The sequence below is a fragment of the Pholcus phalangioides genome, unplaced genomic scaffold, assembly GCF_987345545.1.
Source record: "Pholcus phalangioides strain wild (caught in Gottingen) unplaced genomic scaffold, Ppha-v1.0 ptg000008l_1, whole genome shotgun sequence".
NCBI classification, from domain to species: domain Eukaryota; kingdom Metazoa; phylum Arthropoda; class Arachnida; order Araneae; family Pholcidae; genus Pholcus; species Pholcus phalangioides.
Genome location: NW_028301601.1, coordinates 49,336,207 through 49,360,864, shown reverse-complemented (window position 1 = coordinate 49,360,864; position 24,658 = coordinate 49,336,207). Strand labels below are relative to the sequence as shown.

Sequence of the window (24,658 nt, the reverse complement as noted above, 5' to 3'; positions counted from 1 at the left end):
AGTTTGTGGCCCTTTAACGACAGCCATCTCATATATCCAGCCAGCAGACAGCATTTTGTTCAACCATGCTTTTTTTGCCCATGCTGTAACCATTGATGCAATAGAAAAATGCTTTAATGTGGTCTCATAAACTGGAGAGGGAGATAGGGAAGAGGAAAAATATTTGGAAGGTTTGATCATTTTTATTGTAAAAAACTTTTATATCGTAGAAATGTAAATTTTTTCCTTCAAAATGTGTCTAGGATCAGCTTATATACAAGTTTTTCTATTGTTTCGGTGGTTCTCAATTAATGGGAGGGGGATTGGCTTATACATGAGTATATATATACAGTATTTCTCAAATTGTTACTACTTGTCTATCTAAATTGGTTTTGTATTCAATTTAGGAAACTATGGACGAATTGCTTCAAAGAAAGTCTGAGCTGGCTGCGGAAAACAAGCTTCTGAAGTCCCAATTGCACAAAAAGGAGTCTGAAAGTAAACAGTCATCAAACACTTCATCCTTTTTCAATTCTTTAAACAAGCTCGACAAGTTGAACACTTCTGATGCGAAAAGCGTTTTGGAAAATATAAATGTACTCTTGCTTCTGATGCCATTCAAGGATCGCCATGGAAAAAGTGCCATTAAGGACCAAATTGTTAAATTGAGGAAGATAAATGATGAACTGAGAACCAGTGGTCGTGTGACGGAACCGGATGTACTTGAATCGGTGACCAAAATCAATGCTTATATCGACTATCTGAATTTTATATGTGATCACGAGCACCCATTGCATCCTTTCCTGAAAGAGATGGCAGATACAGTCTTTGAAAGATCTGCAAAAAATAATGCTGGAACGCAATGCAGTATGGACATTGTGGGAGCGAAATCAGACTCAATGTCGCAGCACTGCCAAACAGATTCATCACAGTTTTCAAACCATACTCTTTCAACTTTTTGTCAAACAGAGAGAATCGGCTGTCCTCATTGCGAGGAAATTTCATCAAAGCTTCTTGAAGTGTCTATGATGAACGATCATCTTGAAATGGAATTAGCTGATTTGCTCTCCAAAGGAAAAATTCAAGTTGACAACATGCTTTCAGCTTCTTGCCAGACGGAATGTGCAGATTGTAAGGATTGTGCTGGCAAAGAAGAAAACCTGAAACAAATTTCACTGGAAAATGAAAGACTAAAACAAGAAATGGATCACTTAACGACAGAGTTTGGAGCCACCATTGAGGAACGTGACCTTTTGCACAAAAGTTATGAAAATGCTTTCCAGAAAGCAGAAAGAGATGCAGCCACCATTCTCGAAGCCCAGACTGTAATACGTCTCTTGAAACATGAAATTTATGGTGTCACAACGTCTTGTGAAGATCCCGATGAAGAACCAAAACCAATTCTCGACTGTATGAACCCTGGTTCTAAAATGGTAGTTAACGATGAATATTTAAAGCTAATAAATGACGCAAAAAACCTGAAATCGTCTGTAATTAGCAAAGAAGAGCTTATCACTGAAAAGAACTCTATGATATCTGATCTGTCTGAACAGTTGAAAAATACTGAATATGATTTTAATAAAAATGTAACTAAACTCAAAAAACTCAACGAGAGCTTGACCAAGAAATTGCATGAAAATCAAGTTGAATATGATGCTGTTTTGGAAGAGAATAGAATTCTGAATGAGAAATTGTCTGAATCAGATCGGGAAGCTGAAGTGAAATCTGAAAAAATTGTAAGTTCCTTCTCTAGTCAAACCGAACCCGTTGACTGCCTGGAATGTATTCGCAGCAAAGATGTCATAGAAAAACTGTCATTGTCCAATGAAAGCTTCAAACGTGAAATCATCGATTTCACAAATAAAGAAAAAACTTCTAGTGAATCCAAAACATCTGTGTTGCAGCAAACTGATGCTGTTTGTAAATGTGAAGAACTCAGGGCCGAGCTCCAGAAAGCTGCTACTAACGCCGACAGCCTTATGGAACAGATGGAACAAGAGAAATCTAACTTGATGAGCCAATTAGAAAAGCAGATAAATATCTCCAAGAATTTAACCAAGTCAGTACAGGATCGTGAAACCGTTCTGTCAACATTGGAGAAAACTGTGTTCACGAAAATGCAAGATATCACATCACTAAACAGGACTGTGAGTTCCCTTCAACAAAAGTTATTGGACATGGAGAAACATATAGCAGTGTACAAAACTGAGAAACAAACAAAAAACTCTGTGGAAGTGAAGGAGAATAATTTAGTGCATGTAGATCGAGGACAAGAACAGCTCAGTATGTCTGTCTGTGATAATGATAAGCTGATACTCCAAGAAAAGCTTAAGACTTTGGATCTAGAGAAGAATAGGTTGCTGTCTGTACTCAGCGATAAATCCAGGGAATGCAGCTCGCTGAAGTCTGAAGTGCATCGCTTGACTAGCATTGTTGCTTCGGAGAAGCAAGCACTGTTCAAATTGCAACAGGATAACAAGGACCTTAAAGATTGTAGAGAAAACGGTTTGGATCCCGACTTGACTCGAGAAGCTCTTAAGAACCTCAGTGAGTTAGTTCGTAGTAAAGATGTCGAAATAGAAGCTCTTAAGCAGAAAAACGATTCTCTGTCTGAAATTGTGAAGCAGTCATGTTCCGGTGCCGATCAGGTTCAGAACCTTATAGGTGAAAGAGAAGACCTACTGAAGCAGATTACTCAGTTCAAGGCGAATCGGGATAAAATCATGTCCAGTTACAACAACAAGGACCAAGAGTGTAGAAGTCAGCTCGCTGAGATCAAGACACTGAAAGCAGAACTAGACTCTGGAAATCGGGAACTCGACTTGTTACAACAACAGTATTCTTCAGTATCCCAGCAGTATGAGGAGAAACAGAAAACTCTTATCGCAACTCAAAATGAGACGATCGTGTTGAAGCAACAAGTTTCTGAACTGAAGCAGCATTTTGAAGAAGCCGAACATAAACGTGATGAGTTGCTCCAGCAAATTAACTCAGACACTTGTGTAATGCTTGCTGCAGATGAACATTCCAAACTTTTGAGCGATATAGAAGGCTTCAGGTCTTCCATAACGAGTAAAGAAAAGCTTATTAATGAAAAAGACAGCATGATACATGATCTATCACAAAATCTCAAATCCATAAAACTTACATCATCCGAACTTGATAAAACAATAGCTGAACTCAAGAAAGCTAATAAAAATCTGAGTGAAATGTTAGAAGAAAAAAAGCTGGACATAGAGAAAGCGTTGAAGGAGAAAGAACTGTTAAATGACAAACTAAGCGATAAACAGTCCGAATTGAATTTACTGAGAGACATGAATGAACGTTTGAACATGGCATTGAAAGAAAAAGAATTTAGTGTTGAATCTCTCGAAGAGAAAATTAATGACTTGTCCAAGGTCATACTAGGAAGTTCCGCTTCTCCAAACAACGAATCCGGTTCCCTTGATGTTGATCAGATTTTGGCAAGCAGCAAAGACATGTACCTCAAAGCTCAGAATTTCCACAGGGAGCGAGATGAAACACTTCTCGCACTCACCCAATGTCAACAGGAGAACAAGGAGTTGAGGAATGAAGTAAAATGTCATTCTGTTTATTTACGTGTTTATACATGCCTAGTATGTACAGTAGACTGGCATTAATCCAGCATACATCAGATTACAGATTACCAAAATCTCTCTCTCTCACTGGATTCCTGGAAGTTAGTTGAAAAAGCCCATTCTCAAATAATGTAAACTTAGGTAACAGGCATGCAGTTATGTTTGTAAACCCACCTAAAAATGCCAGACTAGCACACAGCCGGATTATCAAGAGTGTACTGTTTACAGTGTTTGCCAATATACATATCTATATGCATGATTCACGCATCAAAATTCAATTTTACTCCTCCAAATTTCATTGAAAAGTGAAAATACTCCTTCAGATTTTAGGCAATTAAAAAAAAACTATAAAAATTACCCCCCTTTTTACAAAATTACCCCTTAAATTTTTATAGAGTGAAATTACTCTTGAAAATTATTTTTTCAGATAACACTGACTGTATACTATAGGTAATGGGCACTACGTTGATTTTCGTCAGTATTGGGATAACACTATTAATTGGCAGTACTTTTATTACACTTCACGGAGGTACAGGACACTTGAGTCCTATTTCAATAAATGACAGATATTCATATTTTATAAAACAAGCAAGCTCCATAGAAAGACATACAAAAAAAAATCTTTAAATGGTTCTGTTGTAAAATTTCTCTTTTTGGCACATGATGTCCTTTACCTCCGATGTGCAGATATATTGGTGGGAACTAAGAAAAAAGAGCCTCTGTTTTTGGAGTCATAATACTACCACTCTTAACCATACATGCACCTCGTAAACAGGACCATGTCCAGAAATTTCTTTTGGGGGGTTGGGGACCAAATTACCTTAACTATGAAAAACATATTAACTATGAACAAATTACCTTTACTTAACTATGTCATTCCATAAAAATCAGCCATTTTCTAACAGTTCAAGGAGGGACCGAGCCTGTGTAGTCCCCCCCCCCCCTCTTGCTGTGGCCTTGCTCATAAAAAATCTTTTTTTTAAAAGAAAATTTTCCCCCATTCTGGGAAATTTCTAAATATGCATCTACATTGGATCATTTCTGACCTCTATTTGCCACTATTTTTCTCCCTCCCCATTCAAAACCCTGTTCCAACTGCAGCCTTGATTATACAGAATCATCACTCAAGGACAGCTCAAAATCAAATCAGACCACTCGAGGACAATGCATAGCACATGTACATGTAGATGCATCTTAATGAATTAATACATGTTGTAATGCGTTATGTGTATGAATATTCCTGGTTCTAACATATTTATGTTGACAGAATTATAAATGTTACGTGTTTTAGTGGTGATACCATCTGACTTCCATGTGTTAAAAATAGCAAATGCCTGGATTCTTGTGTGTAAGTAACGTGTTGAGAGTCTGCCCACTCTCTGTGGACATACTTTTTCAAACAGAAGACTGGCTTGTATTTGTGCCTTAAAGTTTGAAAACCACAGAAAACAAACCTTAGCCTGCCACCACTGCACCATTGTTTGTGGCCAAAGAGTTTTTAAGAATCAAATTCTTGTTGAGCTTCATCGAGGCATTGTTAAAATGAAAGCAATTGCTCTATCCTACATCTACTGGAGAGACATTTATACTACTACAAAACCACACATGTACCTTATCCATATTCCTCTGAGGAACTTCTAACGAATTGGTACATGTTGGAATGTGCATGTCTGTGTTGTGAACCTAATGTGAAGCTTGTTTCTGTGTAATGCTTTTTATAGTACTGCCGTCTACCACATATTTTTTAACTATGAGTGAAGTGTAATGTTTGAAGATTTTGCTGTTGTAGGCCTGTTGCTCTCTGCAGCGACACTTTTTAATGTGGAGATCGGCTTGTACATTCACACCTCAAAAGAGACATTGATAGCGACATCATGGATCTTGAAACTAGCTAAAAAGTATATAGTGTTCTTATAAGGAAAATGAACCGATAACAGCAAGCATTGTGTATTCCCTTATATATGGTGCATAATTTATATTCTGCACACTTTTATATCTCCACTTTTTTTTCAGCCATTGCTGATTATCTTTTGCATATCTATGAATTGTTCATCACGCAGTCTGGGGGTTGCACAAGCCACAGGTTGGGCATCACTAGGCTATACAATATAAACAAATCTGGATATTATGGATGTCAAAAATTTTTCCCCTTATTTCACACTAAAACGCAATCTTCTATTATCTTATTTGCAATTTCAGATTCAGAGACTAAGAACTGTTGAAGAGCATATGAAGAGTGAACTCGATCGGCTTAGGAAACATTTGTTACAAGTAATGTCTTTTTTCTCTTGGCTGAATGAAATGGAGCACATCAATTTTGATTCATCATGTTTGATTTATTTTTGTGACAAATAAACTTTTGCTTAAAGGTTGAAGAGAATTATACGAATGAGGCTCTAAGAGCGGAAGAAAGAGAGAAAGACCTTAGAAACCATCTTGCAGAACTTGAGCAGTCGGTCCAATTATCAAGTAATGCTAGTTTAGATGCAAGGTATGAATGCTTTTTTTTTCTGTCCATTCACAACAGTCAATCAAATACTGAGAGACATATTGTACATCAGTCTATGCTTGTTATAACAAATATGCATTGCCGTGACCATTTCATTGCAACAACCACTGATATAAATCCCAGATGTTTCCTATCTATATGCCATGTGGTTACCAATATAACAAAGATCATTCAATGTATATCATAACATCCAAACTCGGCTCTGTTTTGCAGCTTTCAGCAACGAAATCAGCAAAATCCATCCCCAGGGGGGCTTCACCTTTTATATTAGAAAATTTGATATAATGGCTTGTAATGGTAAGACGCAATGAGACACTCTTCCTGCTCTTCCCTTCCATTTTGTGAGGTCAGGTTTTTTCAGAATCAAGATCAAATAGAATCTGAAAGGTTCTGACTGCAACATAAGGAAGACATGACATCCAATAGTCATTCATAAGAATCATCTTCAGATAAGGGGAGAATATACAGGCAAGTGGACTTATGTTTTCATGCTGAAAATCAGCATTTTTTTAAACATTCATTGATCATGGCTGTATCAAACTCTCTGCAACGGTTCAGCACAAAATTTGCACCAGTGCAAAACATCTTTCCGGTATAGCATATAAACCACATCAGTAAAAGACCCATGGAGGTAATATAGAGCTCAATAGTATTCTACCCGGGAAATAACCCAGAGAAAACATGCAAATTTGAATACCCCTCCTGTTATACCATCACCCCCTTCTTCAGAAATTGTTTCTCCCAGCGCCCCCCAATGCAATCTTACCCATAGAATCCTATGCTATACCTGTAACTTCTATCGCCCCCCAGTGGGTGTTAACAGTCATGTTGGGAATCACTGTATTATACCCTTAGGGGTGCACACAACCCATGTACACCCTTCCTGTAGGGTGTACATGGGATGCACATTCCCCATCCAGCACCAAAGCCCTTGTCTCTCCTCTGGAGGGACATGATAGCAAAGTGGCAACTGGATTGGGATATACCAGAGGCATCAGGAAGATCAACTCATGAAGTTATAAAGAAAGTAGATACTAGGAGCAGGGGCTGGTCATGCGAGCTCATCTTATTTGTCACCGGTCATGGGCCTTTCCCGGCAAACTTACATTGCTTTAAAGTGATTGCCAGTGACAAATGTTCTTGTCTTGAGCCTGGCACGCCCCTACACTACGCCACATGCTGCCCAGAAACGACACCCTATCACTTCTGTTCGCCGGCTGCCCATCTGCACAGACCATGGATGCTTATCATACTACATCGAGAGGAATCAAGACAAAAGATAAGAAAAATTGTGAAATTCCTTGAGGAACATCCTGGGAAGATAAGAGGGATCCGTCTCCTCCAGCTCCTGCAACTCCGGTACCAGCACCTCCGTTAGGGAGATCACCGCGTCTTCACCCTGACAGTGTGCTGGTGGCACTGTTTGAAGGCGGGGAGCAGGATGAATCTTAAATCTATAATCGAGTATCTTGGAGATATTTTAAAGACCTTGAACTGTGATCAAAAGCGTATTGGACAGAGTGTACTGAACTGCCCGAGCGCAATGGGGTGCTCTGCCTTTCTATCAAACAATCCTCGATCAATTAAATTTATTTATTTAATTTCAATTTATTTATTTAATTTCAATTTATTTATTTAATTTCAATTTATTTATTTAATTTCAATTTATTTATTTAATTTCAATTTATTTATTTAATTTCAATTTATTTATTTATTTAATTTAATCAAATTTCTGATTGCGCCTTTGCGATATGATTTTATACATCTTTCCATGATTATTTATTATCCGTGCCCGTTGCACTTTGACTTTCACTTGATTAATTTGATTCTTCTTTTTACATAATTTTTAATTTCTTTTCACTATATGTAATCTTTGACGTATCAATAAATAATGGTTTTGCCGGAGATGCCCTGGACCTCCTCCCTTCTGGGGGGGGGGGGGCCAAAGAGCTTACGTTGCTTCTTGCGACAGAGCCTGGGTGTCTCGCGGTTTCTCCAGTTCTCCAGTTCCAAAGGCCTAGAGTACCCCCTCCCCCCAAATCTAAAATAAGCATAATGCTTTAAATTATGTTTAAAATTTTATTTTCTAATGATATGTTTTCATTGCAACTGCATACATTATACCAAGTTAAATACTATAATTTTTTTATTCTGTCTGAATATGGGAATTTCTTAAGAAGCTAAATTGAAGAATTGTTCTTTTAAACTTTTAGTAAAGTATCGGTTTTTTATGTGGAATGCATGGGGTCATTATAACAAGCGTTGACTGCAATGTAATGTATTGTGCCTTTCTATGAAAATTGAGGATTCGATTATGAAATCTTTTAGGAAGAAGATATTTTAGTACATCATGTGGATCTTTATTTAACCGTTTGAGTCCCAAGCAGCGCGATTGCGCTGTTGAGATTTTATGTCGAGAAAACCCAGTACATTTCGAACATTGTGGACAACTGACGGTGCGTTACCAATTGTTGAAGCCGCGCACTCTGATTTACTGAAGCAAGTACATCACACAGCTCCTTTTAATGTAAATAGTACATTTTACAATAGGTAGGATAATACTATAATAATGCAATAATACATTACAAAATAAAATTTTTTATTTCATTGTTATCTTCTCAATAATTTTTATCGAACAAAACTTGAAATATTTATAAAATTACAGTACGCATATGTAATAATACAGATGTATTTTATAAAATAACAAATTACAAATTAACAATATTTTTGTGTTATGAACAAACAATTTAAACTGCAATAAATGTGACGGAGCGATGAGAAAAGACGAGAATCGCGTTACCTAACAAATACAAGAAGCGCTATTGCTCCGATTGGGATTCATTGATGTAAAATAAACAAAGCGCTATCACGCCGCTTGGTATTTCTCGACATAAAATAAAACAAGCGCTATCGCGCTGCTTGGGTTTTTTCGTACTCATTTAGAAAAAGCGCAGTTGTGCTGTTTGGGATTCTTCGACAGTGTTTTTTCAATACCCCCTGGCACTCAAACGGTTAATTCCATTTAGTTTAATTTCTCTATAAAAGTCTATTTTACCTTAGTATACCTGTATCTTGAGAAAATTTTCTTAGTGATGATTTTTCTTCTCACCATTATATATTGTATATTTCAAATTTGTTCTAGTCATCAAGCTAGCGTTCAAATATCGAGTCTCCAAGAGCAAATATCTATAATAGCTCAACAGCGAGACCAGGCCTTAGATCAGTTATCAGACCTTGAAGATAAAGTTCAACAGTATGCAGCATCACTGAGTAACTTACAACTTGTTTTAGAACAGAAGCAAAAAGGTTTGTTCTTTTCCTTTTTTTTACATATGAGTAAGTTGTAAAACATGTTAACATCTAGTTGCAAAACTCATTAAGCGCCAACCAGATTTTTCTACAGAAAGTGAAAAAGAAACTTTTGTAGAAAGTATTTTTTTCAGATGCTTATTAAAATGTTAATTTTATGCCGTTAAAATTTTAAATTTAGTCAGTCTGCTCGAAAAATACACTCTCTACTTTATCACTCTCTGTAAAAAAAAATTTGGTTGCCGCTTAATGAGTTTTGCAACTGGACGACTCATATGTAGTGTTATAATAGTAATTTTGATGGACATATACAGAGCCCTGATTTTAATATGAAGAGGCCCTAATACTAGGGTCAAAGATGTTTGATTCATCAGTTATTTGATTAACTGATATTTTGATTATTTTGCTATGGTTGAAAACTATACATTAATTTTTTTTCCCAAAGCTCAGCGATCAAGGTGCTACTCAATCATATAACTCATGTTTATCAAACAAATACAAATATCAACAGCAGTGCAAGTGTAGCCACTGAGATTTTTGTATATCTGCCCTGTTCTCACCAGGAGTTATAATCCTCGAAAGATACTTGATACTTATGTAGAATAAAACACAGATAGGCGAAAACTTTCCAACCACGATGGACTAATATCCAGAAAGCTATGCATTTTTTTTTTTTTTTTTTTTTTGTTGATAATTGTTTGGTTTGCTATTTTAGAACTATTGCTATACCCTTTACAATATTTTTTATAACAGTTGAATTAAATTTTTTGGTGTTTATTCCACTTATACTAGGTCATGACAGGAAAATGAAAGAATTGGAAAAGAGATATGATGCCAAACTGGGAGAATCGCAGAACCATTGCTTTGAACTGCAAAATTTGCTGGAAAAGAAACAAGTGTGTTTCTTATCATGAATATTGGCAACATAATTTCACAATTATTCTTTATTGTGAATTATCACAATTATTCTCAATTTGCTTAAACCACTCCCATTGTGAATAGATGATGGGCTAAGTTGCAAAGTTTAAGAATTAAGTTAATTATTTCTGCAAGGGCTGCAGATTTGAGGACTTGCAATGGGAATGATATGTGCTATAGGCTTGCATACACAATTTCATGTTTAATTTGTGTGTGTGTGTGTATATATATATATAGATTTTTTTTTTTCATAGGCTCAGTTGGAAGAGAGTTCTGAAGCTTTGGAAGCTGCTTCTCGTCTGAGTGAACAGTTGGATGCTAAAGAAGAAATTATCTCTCACCTAAAAGAAGACTGTAAGTAGATGGCAGTGGTCATAATTGGGCTTTTTTTTTTCAGGAAGTGGGGGAAGCAAAAATTTTATTTTGTGGCCCTCTCTATGTGAAGTTGCAGAGAAAGTCGCAGTAGCATGATTGAACATTTGCAATTAGTTTCACGTAAAAAAAAAAGCTGTCCCCTTTTTCAAAAAAAACATGTGGTCATTCAATGTGCATATGGCAGGAGTTCTCAAACTTTTCCCACCCACAGCGACCCTTTTTCCTATTCAATACTTATCCGTGAGCTCCGCCGGCTTCCCAGAGCTGTTTAACAAAGCATATTTTTGAAAAACCTTTGTCATGGTCACTGCACTGCGGCACCCCTGACAAAGGTTGGAGGTGCACCAAGGCGTCGCAGCGCACAGTTTGAGAACCCCTGGCATATGGAATATAATTATAAGTAGGTTATTTTTCTCAAAAACATAGTTCCAACTAGATCACATTAACCTTCTCAGTGGCACGGATCAGATATATTGCCTAACTTGATGCCTTGTATTTCAGCAATTATCAGATATCTCACCTCCTTAACGCTTTATTATTTCGGTAATGCCAAGCCGAGACATCTTTAAAGCAGGCTATTATAGCGAACATGTTTTTCCACTTTCCTCCAGCTTGTCAGATCAATTAACAGTGGGCTGAGTTTTAGCTTTTATTCAAAGTTTGATAACAGAAGGAGAGATTAAAGCATGGTTTTCCCCTTCAATTCAGGGTAGTATAGAAATATGCCAAACGTATAAATAATAGAAGTCAGAGTATTTGTCTGCCTGCATTTTGTTGCTGTTGTTGTTGGGGGAGTGAATCACTATCACCTACACAAAATTGGAAAAAAATATTCTTCTTGAAAAAAAATGTAGCATTTCAAGGAGGGTTTAGTGATTTCCACAGTGACAGTTATAGTATGGTTTAAAAACCGCTTAAAGGGTTTAACGGTGTACACTGTATATTAAAATATGTGTAAGTAAATTTGTTTTTATTGAAATTTCAGTGGCTAGGGCGGAGACAAAAATGAAATCAACTGTTCAAGAAATTGATTGCATAAAAAGTAATTCAGAGGGTAAAGTTGATCGGTAAGTACTGGGATGTTTTATTGATCACTTAATTCATTTAACAATTGCCACAATCTCATCTCTATTTTTTAGTCAGCTATAAATGATCATTGTCATGATACAAGTATATAGTGATGTATCACAATTGACGATCGGACTCACAAATTTCTTGGTACAGTAGACTCTCGTCATGCACTAGTCCGACCCATCCAGTAATCCAGCGCGTTTTAGGTGGGTTTTTTTTTTAGTCATAGAAGAGAAAAGTAATCTGGCAATTTTGCTAATTTGGCACACCCCGGTCTGATATGTGCCAGATTAGAGAGAGTCTACTGTACTTCTCATATGCAAATATTACAGATATACCAAATTGCCAGGTAGATAACATGGAAACTAATGTCCAGCCATTTAATATGAATTTGGCAGCTTATTAGTGCCAAGGTGCCCCTGCATATGCAAATCTATAAACCGTTATGTGTATGCTTAGGCACAAATCAAGAAATTTTTGCATATTGTACTTGTATAGGTTTTTCCCCCCTGTGGTCAGCATATGTATGATCTCAACCTCTGTATAATTGACATCAACTAGCCAATACCATATGTATTCAAATGAAGAAATACCAAGAGAAAACTATAGCAAATTTTTATCTAATCTCACTACATTAGTAATTGTAATGCTGGAACAGCATTTCATGACACAAATCAGAGCTATAGACACTTGATCGCAAATCGAACACTGAAGCTGAGGCTCCAGATAGAAGCCTCAGCTTCAGTAGGATCTTTTGACTGTTCCCTTAACTTCAACGAACGGCCACTTTTGTTGATCCTTACAGACAAGTGCCCAATAGAATAGTTCACTCTGTGAATAGGGACTCTTTGAAACTATCAACATCAACTAAATCTTGGCATAAGGAACTGTCACAATACACACAGCTACTCAAAGAATATGTGAATCGACCATTTGCATAATTGCAAGGATAAATACAGTCGAATCCCATTTTAACGAATACCTTTATAGCGAAAATCTCTTTTTAACGAACACTTTTCTAATCCCCCAAATAAGTTTACATAGGAACAATGCTAGGTAACCTGGAATTCCTTTATAACGACATTTCGTTTTAACGAAGTGATTCCTCCGGTCTCTTGGCGTTCGTTATAACGGGATTCGACTGTATATGACTGAAGCTTTTCACTGATATTATCCCACATAGTGGCTAAAATGAATGGAAGGTTTGAACGGCTGGCTGATGCAAAGATGAATTCAAGGGAAAAAAATTCAACTGATCTTGTGGATAATCAAACTCATGTCCTCTTACTTATCAGGTGAATTTATCTTCGCATCAGCCAGCTGTTGAAACCTATGTATGGATAGCGGAGAATGACGAAATCGTTAGATAAATTGAATGGCCCAATGAAGGGATTCAGTGGAGCTGTACTTTGCTTGGATCCAGTGCAATGTGTCTAGAGTGATAACAGATTATGTAGGCTCATTGTATCATCTCGTATTTTACCGGACACACACACACACCAATTTTTCTCATATTAGCTCTTCGGAGGTACAATCATCTCCCCAGATCCATCCATAGCATTTTGCTATTATTCCTTTGAAATGAAAGGATGTTGCAGAGTCTTCCAAATTTCTCTATTTCATTGCACGTGCTCTCTCTTAAAAAAACTAGAATAAAATTGTTTCCATCACCTTTTTTTGCTGTATCAGCCCATAGGATTCCATCCATCTGTAGATTCTATCCCCCCAAATTCAATTACAGGAAAGAAAAAGTATTTTTAACTATTAGTGTTGAAGAAAAATAACTCGTAAATAATCATTTTGAAATGAAAACAATTCAAACGTAACCCAGTAATTTTGTTTACTTATTGCACTATTATGATCAATATTATAAGAGACTTGAATGTACACACGCTTTCATTTTCAATGAGTTCTGTGAAAAAATATTTACAGTGTTGTTATGAAAAGTCTGGTGCTTGGCTACTTCTCAACACCTCCTGGTCAGAAATCTGAAGTCATACGTCTACTGGCAAGAGTCCTCGATTTCAACCAGGAAGAAATGGCTAAAGTATGTTGTGCACAGTGTCAGCTTTGTAGATGGAACATTTTTATTCATTTAGATCTGCGTTTGAAATACCTCATATACTCGTATGTAAGCCAATCCCCAAAAGTTAGGCACATTTTAGAAAAAACATGTGCGTTCCCCCTAAAATATAAAAATTACGATGAAATATAATCAATCTTTGAAATATTTTTGCCCCCCTCCCCCATTTACTCGGATTACAGCTTAGGAGACAGCAGTAATAAATTTTTCTATCAAAACTAATAGCTGTGATGTGGGTAAAAAGGCATGGTTGCACAATATTTCAGTCTTCTGGCAGCTGAGCTGTAACTAGAGGGGGAGCAGGAAGGTCTGGTGCCCTGGGTACTGAACGAGAGGGGGGTGAAATATTTTATTTCCATATAAATATGGATCTTATCTTGGTAACAAATTTCTCCTTAAAAAGTTAGTATTTCACCCTTTAACCCATACATGCTCAACTCAAATGTATAGCCTTCTGAATCATCTGATGTTGCCGACGAACTCAACTTAATTTTGCAAACCTGCAAACTCTCCGGATTTAGGCGGGAGACTCCAGATTTTTAACCCTTCCTCTTGCTCTCCGGATTTGTTAAAATTTCTCCAGATTTTGGCAGAAAATTATATTTTCCGCGAGCTTTCATGTTGTCGTGACGTCAATGACCACCGTCATCGTTAGGAAAAACGCCCAAAGAGGGCAGCCATGGCCATTTCCGTCGAGTAGCCATAAAAAAAAGTATTGGTGATCACATTTAAGCAACTGGCAAAGACATGACTTGTTTACTTAGCATTTATCAGGGGGATAACCTTGGTTGCCGAAATTCCATTCATGTATAATCGTTATTGTATTCCCTTAACAGCCATGCGGTAAACACAATAAGTTTTTTCTTCAGCAGCTTTGTATTTTGAGGTTTTAATTGTTTCCTCTGATTAAATATGTCGTCAGAAATAAAATATAAAACTGCTTTTAAGAGTGATGACCACCCACACACAACATGACCACACACAGAAAAAGATTGCTGCTACAGGGAGTCCCACACCAAAGGGTTAGCGCACCAATCTCTCTCTGAGTATAAAAAGGCAGAAAGGTCAAGCACTGCTGCTGTTCAGAATCTGCAATAAATTGTAGGTCCCGGTTAACCAGCCGTCAAAAGTGCAGAAAATTATTATGGTGTGACAAAAATTATCAAATGATCCTACAATATTACAAGTGGGCGCAAAACTCCATGCTTGCTGTCAGGACCACCAACTGTCAAGCATCTAGTTGTGGCCCTGTCTAGTAGGATATGTAAGATGGCTACCATTCACAAACTGCAAACTGTTATTGATATTTTTAATGCCTTTCAAGCTAGGGCATCTAGGCTCACCCATGCCCTGATCACAAGGTGGGGGATGTGGCAGAACTCCATCTTATGTGCTGCAGACTATTTATGTTTGTATACATTCAAAATTCAGCTATAGAGTAGCCCGTGAAAAATCTTCTTGGTGCATGAGGTAGGAGGGAGGGCTTCGATAACTTGGCATAGAAAAAACCATCTATTGTGTTCAACTTGTCAGGGTTGATGAATATAACATGAAAATTCAAGCATTTACTATCTTTACTTCAGAATGAAAATGCCAGATGGCAGCACCAACAAGAACTCAAAACAACACTCTGAAAACAAACATTAGGGCCATACACACATGCTCGCACAGATCATTTTGCGTGTAACCAATTCGTTAGACATTCTGCAGAAGAAATCTGTAACGAGGCACATGTGTAGTTAAGTATCAGTAGTTGGAGGAGTGGCTGTGATGATGGGAAATGCTTCAATGCATTGCTCGGCTCCATGATGCTGCAATAAATGAATGAACGCCAGAACTTTGTCACTGGACTTACCCCATTGCAGAGATCTCTTTCAGCCCAGCTTTGTGGCAGAGTCCGGAACACTATTTTTCATTACATCCATCCATATTGCCATACATCCTAAGAAATATACATGCATGTACTGAACTAACCACATTGAAGTTTTCTGTTTTCCTTGTTAATTTATTTCAGGCTGAGATGGTTCATGTTTTTCAGTGGTTTCCGATATTTCAAGTAATTAACTGAGACATATAATATTATTGATATGTTCCATCATTTTGTGCTTTCTCTTCTTTAGGCAGGAATTGTGGTCAGTAGAAACACTGGTACCATTGAGCACAGGGGCATTTTTTCATCAATACTTGGCCGCTTACCTTCTCTCAGCCCTGTATCGATACCAAGACCATTAGGATCGACTCAACTCGACAATCGTTCAGATTCTTCTGTAAGTGTTCAAGATAATTCAATATCAAAGCAGGGCTGTCATTTCAACTTTTTCCGGGGGTGGGGGCAAAGCACATGTAATCAATGTATGTATATATATATATATATATATATATATATATATATATATATATATATATATATACTATTTTTATTGTATTTTCAAAAGCCCCCCCCCCCTAAATGACAGGCCTGTATCAAAGAAATATATCTTCATAAAAGTATTACAATTTGTACTTTCCGTACTCTTATGACGATAAGAAGATACCGATTTTTTGAATGGTACCTTGATCCATAGGTTGAGCAACATAATCGGCATGAAGTGGTACACATTACTCAATGCACTCCCATAGGTGCCAATGCTTCCGATTTATTCGGAAGCCTTCCTATTTTTTAGCCTTATTAAAATTTTCTTATTGGAAACAGATTCTTCCAATTTTTCGTGTCTTTATAGAGAAATCCCTAAAAGTCCTCAAATTGGGCTTCATTTAAATGAAAAATCCCTAAGGAAAGTACTCTTTCACTCCTTGCAATTCCAGTCTGACCCCATTTTCTCAGGAAAAATATGAGAAATCAGAATCTCAAGTACAAAAAATCGATAACTGTTGCCAAATATAATGCTGGAAGCAAAGTTGCTAATTATTGCTAAAAAATTAGGATCACAAAAAATGCGTCCTGGGAAAACTGTATTTATTTATTATCACATAATACAATTTCAAAAAAGGTCCTGCGGTTTTCCTTTTTATTTGTGTGACATGTTTTCTTTGATGTGAGGTATGTCATCACGGGGTAAACTACAGATTTTTCAAGTCTGTGAATTGGCACCTGTGCACTCTAGTTAAACAATGTTAAAATGAGCATTAAATTATCAAAGAAACAGTAAAGAAAAACAGAATTCACAAACTTTTATTTGTCTTTAAAGATTTGTTTAACAACTTGGTCGAGAAAATGCAAAGTCTGACTTCTTGTAAAATTTTTCCAAACTGTAAATTTTCTCACACAAAAATCACAATTTTTTTCACTCCAACTTCGAATTTTCAAAAACATTTGAAAAATCAAATTAAACAAGAAATCTTAATATTAAATTAGATAGAAAAAACTCAAGGAGAGTTCATAAAAGTTTGAATGGTCCAAAATTTGAATTAACGAAGTTCTGCTGTACAAATCATTGAATGTTTTCTTGTGTAACATTTGTCATCTTGTGGTCTACCTAAATGTATGCTTCATTTCCATAAAATTTTTGTTACTTTCTTTGGTTTAAGTGCACTCTTATTGTTTTCAGCCATCATTCACTACTTTGTTCGTGAAGTTTTTGGAAAACGAGTCTCAACCAGTAGTTCATGCCCCCATGGATGCAGAGAAAATGGCACGAGAGATGACATCCAAGGCACATTCCAATAGGTCATCTTCAAAAGCACTCGCCACATCCACGACACCTACCAGAAGTCCACTCTTTGTAGGAATCGATGCTGCTTTCCCTAATTTTGGACCTTTTCCTGCTATAGAGCACAGTACCCCTGCGCCTACTATTCTGAAACGCGTTCTGGATTAATAATTCTTACTTTAATTTCTATGATAATGATGTCAGTGTTGTGTATGTCCATCGGTGGGGTGTATTCACTCATTTTCATAATCTTTCAAGTGGCTTGCTTGCATTCAGATTTTTCATGAGACATGAAATTTTTACATAAGCGACAACCGTCATGCCTTTTTTATGTACAGGTGGCAAAAAAAAGTGGAAGTCAAATAACTTGTGATATTGGTTTGCTGCTCGAAAATTATATAAGTTTCATGTAAATTTGATATCATCCAGTGCAGAAGAGCAAAAAATTTCACATGTTCGATGTTTGTATAATTAAATAGAATTATCGTACATAAAATTTGCAAATATGTAAATTGTCTCGATGTGATAGTTTTGCTTAATATTGGTAGCAACAAATTTTATAAATGCGTTAAAACTGTATATGTATAGTATTTATGTATTGTATGGGAAAAACTTGTTATAATTGGCTATCTTCTCATTATTCTGTTATTGGTAATTGATTATGGCCATAGTGGCCCCATGTCTAAAAGTATCAAACCAAATTGTGTAACAAACCAAAAATTTGTGAATACTTGTAAACATGAATATTCAATGTGAATTGCCCAAATTTTATTTTTGTTTTTACTTGTTAAGCAATTTTGTAAATGCAAGAGACATAACTAAGATTCAACAGCTCCAATCAGGAACATAAGATGCAGAGGACCTAGAACACCTACTGATAGGGTTTTGCTGTAGGTTTGGCCATCATCTCGGTTGTTTCTGCGTGCATAAGACCTTGAACCCTGCTAATCTTGGCTTCAGTGTCGCACGTTAACCTACAGTTCTTTTATTTTTTACATTGCATTTAAGAAATGGGTTGCCACGAGGTAAGTTGTAATTCTGTTCATAAAGAAAGAAATATTCATCTCAACATTATATAAATGATAGAAATTGTAGGATTGCTTAGTTAACCCCCCCCCCCCTCTCTATCAGGATTGCCATCTCTTCCAGTAACGTTGTGGGCATCAAGAACAATTTGCAGGATTTGCACAAATGAATGGCATGATTTTAAAATTTTACATTTTCAAAACTATTACACAATATAATCTGTGATACATAAAAATAAAGAACATTCAACACATTTTTCAACTTCACTCAATAGATGGTAGCACTTCTGTAGAACGCAGTGTCTGAAATTTTGTTGTTTTTTTTTTTTTGTTAAAAATTTTTAAATGCATGCTGCACAGTAGCGGAAACAACCCTTGCATATTCTAATATACAAAAACTTTTTTCTCTCATTGTCACCATTTTTAATTTTAGACACTGTTCTACGGAAATAGTTCTTCATTGGAACCCTGCTAATCTGGATAAAATTCTGGAAAGGTATGTGAAAAGAATTGATAAAAAAAACATGTTCCATCTCTTGGATGTTACAGGTCATTGGGGTCTTACCAACCGACTGTTAATTGCAATTACATATTACAATGGCTATGTGCTTCGTTTAGACTGCTCAGCCCATGCATATTTTCACTCGCTCAATGCAGTATATGTGTCAGACACAGTATTTCTGAGGAAAATGGATAGGCACCAGTCTCTATCGTCTCTCGATCGTGATTAAATGCAGTGGCATCTTAAAGGGTTGGTTACAGGGCTTCCATTATTCATGCTGAATTCCTTTTACTGAAATATTTCATTTTATTCACAATTTAATTCTGTTTAGTCATTGAAAGACATTTTTATAGAGGTTGAAACAGGGTTCCCTGAACTCACTAGGAAGGCCCTACTTAAACTTTTGTCTGTATCTGTTATCTTTATAGCATGTAGGGATTTCCACCGTCATTGAGTGTTCAGAAAAAAAAAGTAGCCCCAATAATCAGAATTATTCAAATCTGAGCAAGTCTCAATTAATTCGGATTAACTAGGTTCTACTATATATGTCATGGCCAACATGCAGAATGACCTCCCACTTTGATATCAGCAAAACTCCAGAGTAGGCCTATGTGCAAAGCTGGATTACTTTAGGCTTTGACCTACTGATTCTCTAACTGGCAAGACATTGTTTGTAACGTAAGCCTGCTCATTGGTTTGGTTTCTGATAGGCATTTATTGGTTATCCAGGCAGAGAAAAAAATTATTGTACATATATAATTTTTACTATATAGATGAATGCTTCATTTGTATGTACAGAATGCGTTCCTTGGAATTTATGTGTGGCTAAATATTTACACTTAATTTTTGCTTTTATATTTAAAATTTTTAAAAACATTGGTTTTTTCTTTTGCTGAAATTTGCATTGAATATCCATACTTATTGGAAAAATCATTATTATGGGACGCGCTTCCAGCACAGATAATTTATTTTCATACAATTAAATTTCATATGTATTCCTATATTTCAATTTTTTATTATATAAATGCATGTATTGAATTAGCAACTTGTGTAAATGTGTGACAATATAAGTGCTCGTGTATATTTAGTGAAATGTTTTTTCTTCCTCTGACTGGTCGATGAAATTTAATAAAAAAAGTGTATAGCACTTATATAATACTTTGTTTTTTTTTTTTCTTAGATCCTCTCAACACGTGACAATGTTAGATATCCAGGTAAAAAATAATTGTTGTTTAGCAGAGCTTGTTCTACACATTTCTTATTTTGCATATCAAAAGAACGAAAAAATGTAAGATTTCTAACACCAAGCCTTATGAATTCTGTCAGTGATATGTTGTGTCTCGAGGTGAATACGTTAAATGTCGGTGAAGGTAACTTCTATAAAAGCAGTTTCTGACACTTACTATTTGAAACTGTACATGCGCCTTGTACACATTTCTCTACAGAATTTCAAATGAATTGGTGCATGTTGGAATGTGTTTTCTGAATGTGTGGCCCTAACGTATTTATGTTGTCAGAACTGTGTTTATTTTGTGTTCTTGCTGGTGCTGCTGTCTTCCATATTTCGATGGTAAATGCTTGAATTTTCATGTCATGTAAGTATCGTGTTGTAGGTCTGCCTGCTTTCTGTGGAGATACTTTTTCAAGTGAGAGATCAGCTTGCATTGACTCCTTGAAATTTGAGAACTACAAAAAACCAACTTCAGCTGATCACAGACAGGATTCAAACCTGGATCTTCATGATGACAGTCCAGGACAATGCCCGCACAGTGGCTAGCATTTTCTGACAGAAAACAAACGTTTTTGTTAGTTTTGGTATATTACAAATAGTGTTGAAAAAAGCTGCATTAAATAATGAACTAAGTTGGCTACAACTACTTATCTGTACATGTAACCTCATTAATAAGGTTACCAGGTGCCCAAATTTTCCATGTCATTTCAATCATCTTCAACGTTTTTGAAATTTGTCTTTTTTGACCTCGGTTTTTAGGTTCCTGGAATTATTTTTCTTACTTCTTTCTAAAAATTGCACTGCGAAAAGATATGTCTCTTTGTCAGTGTGTGTTTATTTTTTTTTCCTTTCACCAATCACCGTCGAAAAAAATTTGCAAAAAAACAAAAAAGGTTTTTCCAAGTATGGCAGATGTTATTTTAGCCACAGCTTCATATACTCCATTATTGCATGGAGTATGCAAGAAGCATGCTCCATTATTGCAAGACGATCCAAAAACAGCTCTGGTAAAAAACAAACATATCATCTGTCTTAAAAATATTGTTCGCTGAACTATACAATATACTGTTTTTGAAGATCGTGAGATGTAGTAACCTATCAACAATTTAAATGTTTAGTCATTTTTACAACAAATAATGCATTGATATTAGTTTGAGCAAAACATCAGGTGGGCAAAGATGAAAATTATTAATTTCCAAGCATAACAGATGAATCTTTCAATAATATCTGGTTGGTCTGATGATTAAGGACAAGAAAGAAAATATATAAATCAGCTTTGTTTTGATTAGAAAACTAGGTTTTTTGGGGGGTTTTTTCAGTATAGTGATGCCATCCATTGTTAACAGAGGCAAGAGAGCATAAACTTCCATTCTTATTTCAGGGTTTCCGGATCTGGTAACCCTACTCGTAAACATTCCTCTGGGGTTATTTCTAACAGATTACCAAATGCCAGAATGTGTGTTCTGAGTGCATGTGTGCCCCTAACACATTTATGATGTCAGAGTTATACATGTTTTGGGTTCTTGTCACCTATTCTCCATATTTGAAGCAAAGGTGGCAGAATGCCTGAATTTTTGTGTTAGGATACAAACACAGTGCATATTGGTTTCTGATTCTGCGAGTCGGCATCATTATGGATTAGTTAAAAACCTGAAGTTCAAGTTTTTTAACCAATACGTAACTGTACAGAATTAGAACGCGGTGTGCACTACGTTCTTACCCTTATGTAAGTATCGTGTTCCAAAATCTACCTGTTTTGGTACAGAGATACTTTTATGAATAGAAATGAAAAACAAGCAGTCATCTCAATGTTAGAAAAAGTAGAGAAAATCCACTTCAGCAACCACCACAGTGCCGCCAGCGGGACTTAAACCTGGATTGTCTCAATCCTAGTCCATCACAATACCCACACAGTAGGCTGTTGAATCAGTTATTGATGATTTGTGATTTAGAGGGGGGGAAAAAAGGGGGAATATCTAACTTGCATTTATGAAGAGAGATCTCTAACTGTTTGTGCAGTTTCCAGGGTTGAAGAATTCAACAACCTATGGAAAAACACATGAAATAATAAGCAAAAACTTTTCTTTAAAATAAGTTTTAATACATATTTTAAAATGTCTTCAAAACAATGCCATCATTGAAATAAAACAAAAATAATTTTCGCCTAAAATTGTTTCAAAGTCATCATTAGTTACCAAAGTTATCATTTACAGGGTGATCAGCGAATAACCCTTATTTCAAAATTAAATATCTCTACAACAAAGATCAATAGAATTATGCAGTAAACGGTACGTTTATTAGCAAAACTGTAAAAGTGTTGTACAGAAATTTCGAAAATTTAGTTTTTTTTTTAATTTTTTAAAATTTAAAAAAAGAAAAACTGGAGATTTTGGATTCCGAAAATCCTTATTTGTGTGAAGAGAAACCACTGCATTCACCTAAAGTTACTGCATGGGCTGCGGTATGCGCCAGAGGCATTATCGGCCCCTTCTTCGTGCGAGAAACGATTACTACTGAACGTTACGTTACAATTTTGGAACAATTTGTCAGCACACATGGCGCATACCGCAGCCCTTTACGCGAATGCAAAGGTTTCTCTTCACACAAATGAGGATTTTCGGAACCCTAAAATCTCGTTTTGTTTTTTTTTTTAATTTTAAAAAATTAAAAAAAAAAACTAAATTTTCAAAATTTTTGTACAACATTCTTACAGTTTTGCTAATAAACGTACCGTTTACCGCATAATTCTATTGATCTTTGTTGTAGAGATATTTAATTTTGAAATAAGGGCTTATTCACTGATCACCCTGTATATAAACGATACGAGATTTTCACAATTCATCCTCGTCTGAATGTCCATCACACAATTGTATACATGTATAAAATTTGTAAATGAGAGATTCATATTTGTAGTGTAATTTATTGGAATTTCAAGAGAATAAGTGTTGAATTAAATAGAATTTCGAAAACATTTTGCTAAACAAATTCACACAATTCTTTCATGCATCGAGAATTTGAGATTTAGAGAAAAGAATGACATATTAGGTGTAGCTAAGATATCAATTTAATTGGAATAAAACAAGGGTGTCCAGTAAGGTATTTCAATTCTACACATAGAGAGCAATCAGCAGTTCATTCAGAAATGATTTTTTCCTTATAGAGAGATAAAAGTTTTCTTTAGATTAAGAGAAAAAATATAGCTGACGATTTTACAAACTGATAACATTTTTCAAAAAACCATCATGAAAAAGTGTTGTGAACAGGAAATCTTAGAATGTTTTCCAACTTAAAATGATTTATTTTCGTAGTCTCCCAACTCTAATTCTTATTAAGTGGGAACATTATAAGCGGGATTGACTGTAGTTTTCCCAAGCACCATGTTATTTCTGAGCCCAAGGGCCAGTAAAATGTCTGAAACAATTCTACAGACCACTTTTATCCCATATTATGGGCCATTCCTATATTTTTAGTTGTTCAGAATTTTTTTATACATTTGTCCTGTTTTCTCAACAATGTTTATTTGAATTGGTAAAGTGTTGATTAAAATCTAGAATAAACAGTGTTCCCGTTACTTATGATAATTACAGCTATAAATACAAACATTCACCTTGCATATTTTTCAGGTTCATTGGCAGCAGCATCGATTCTACTACACTAGGGTGAAAAATTAATGAACGATTAATAAAATCCAGCATATACAGTAAACTCTGATTCAGCCATGTTGCTAGTCTGGCCAGTCCAGTAAGCCAGCATTCTCAGGTTGGCTCCCTTTGTGTGTGGAAGAAAAAAGCATGTTGCTGCGAGTTCAGAGTCTGCCTTTGATATGGGGGGGGGGGGGGGTCCTGTGACTGATAGGCGGAGATAGACGTGGAAGTCTGGGGGGGGGCATGATGATGTCAGTTCGCATATACATTAGATCAGTCGACTCCACCTTTGATCGCCCCCGTATCTCTGCCCGTGCTGTGACTTAGGTCAAAGATGTTTCATTGGTCAATGAATATATGTTGTTTAAATCATGGAGCCCATCCGGCCTTATGCAGTTTTGAAGTTCGAAAGGGGGTGTTTTAAACTGCCTTCTTTTAATCCAGTGATTTCAGTAATTCTGATCTACACCTCCACCACATTCCACTGTGGAATTTCAAATGTATGGGCACTTATTGGATTGTGTTGTGAACCTAATATGAAGTTTGTTTCTGAGAAATGCTCATTGTATGTTAAGTGCTGCCATCTGTCATCTGAATTTAGAAGCAGACAACTCAGCAGGTTATTTTTAGCTTGTAGTGTCATCTGTGAATATTTGAAATGAGTAGGCAGATTGCTCTCTACATATCAATATACCAGGATTATGCTGATTAAATGCGAGCCCATCTCCCATTTAAAAAAAATGTTCTGTAGAAAGCTTTTTTT

The 24,658-nt window shown here is 36.0% G+C and overlaps 1 protein-coding gene across 1 annotated transcript in view; it reads left to right on the top strand.

Annotated features, from left to right (window-relative positions):
- Positions 1-20,174, top strand: part of LOC149084441 (uncharacterized) — a 28,745-nt gene extending 8,571 nt beyond the window's left edge. Inside the window, exons 3-12 of the mRNA XM_089234834.1 lie at positions 387-3,554; positions 5,778-5,849; positions 5,948-6,069; positions 9,230-9,393; positions 10,189-10,292; positions 10,569-10,668; positions 11,675-11,756; positions 13,693-13,807; positions 15,964-16,110; positions 17,392-20,174. Coding sequence (XP_089090960.1) covers positions 387-3,554; positions 5,778-5,849; positions 5,948-6,069; positions 9,230-9,393; positions 10,189-10,292; positions 10,569-10,668; positions 11,675-11,756; positions 13,693-13,807; positions 15,964-16,110; positions 17,392-17,661 — 4,344 coding nt within the window. The 3' untranslated portion in view covers positions 17,662-20,174. The remainder of the gene's footprint in view (positions 1-386; positions 3,555-5,777; positions 5,850-5,947; positions 6,070-9,229; positions 9,394-10,188; positions 10,293-10,568; positions 10,669-11,674; positions 11,757-13,692; positions 13,808-15,963; positions 16,111-17,391) is intronic.
- Positions 20,175-24,658: the final 4,484 nt, after the last annotated feature.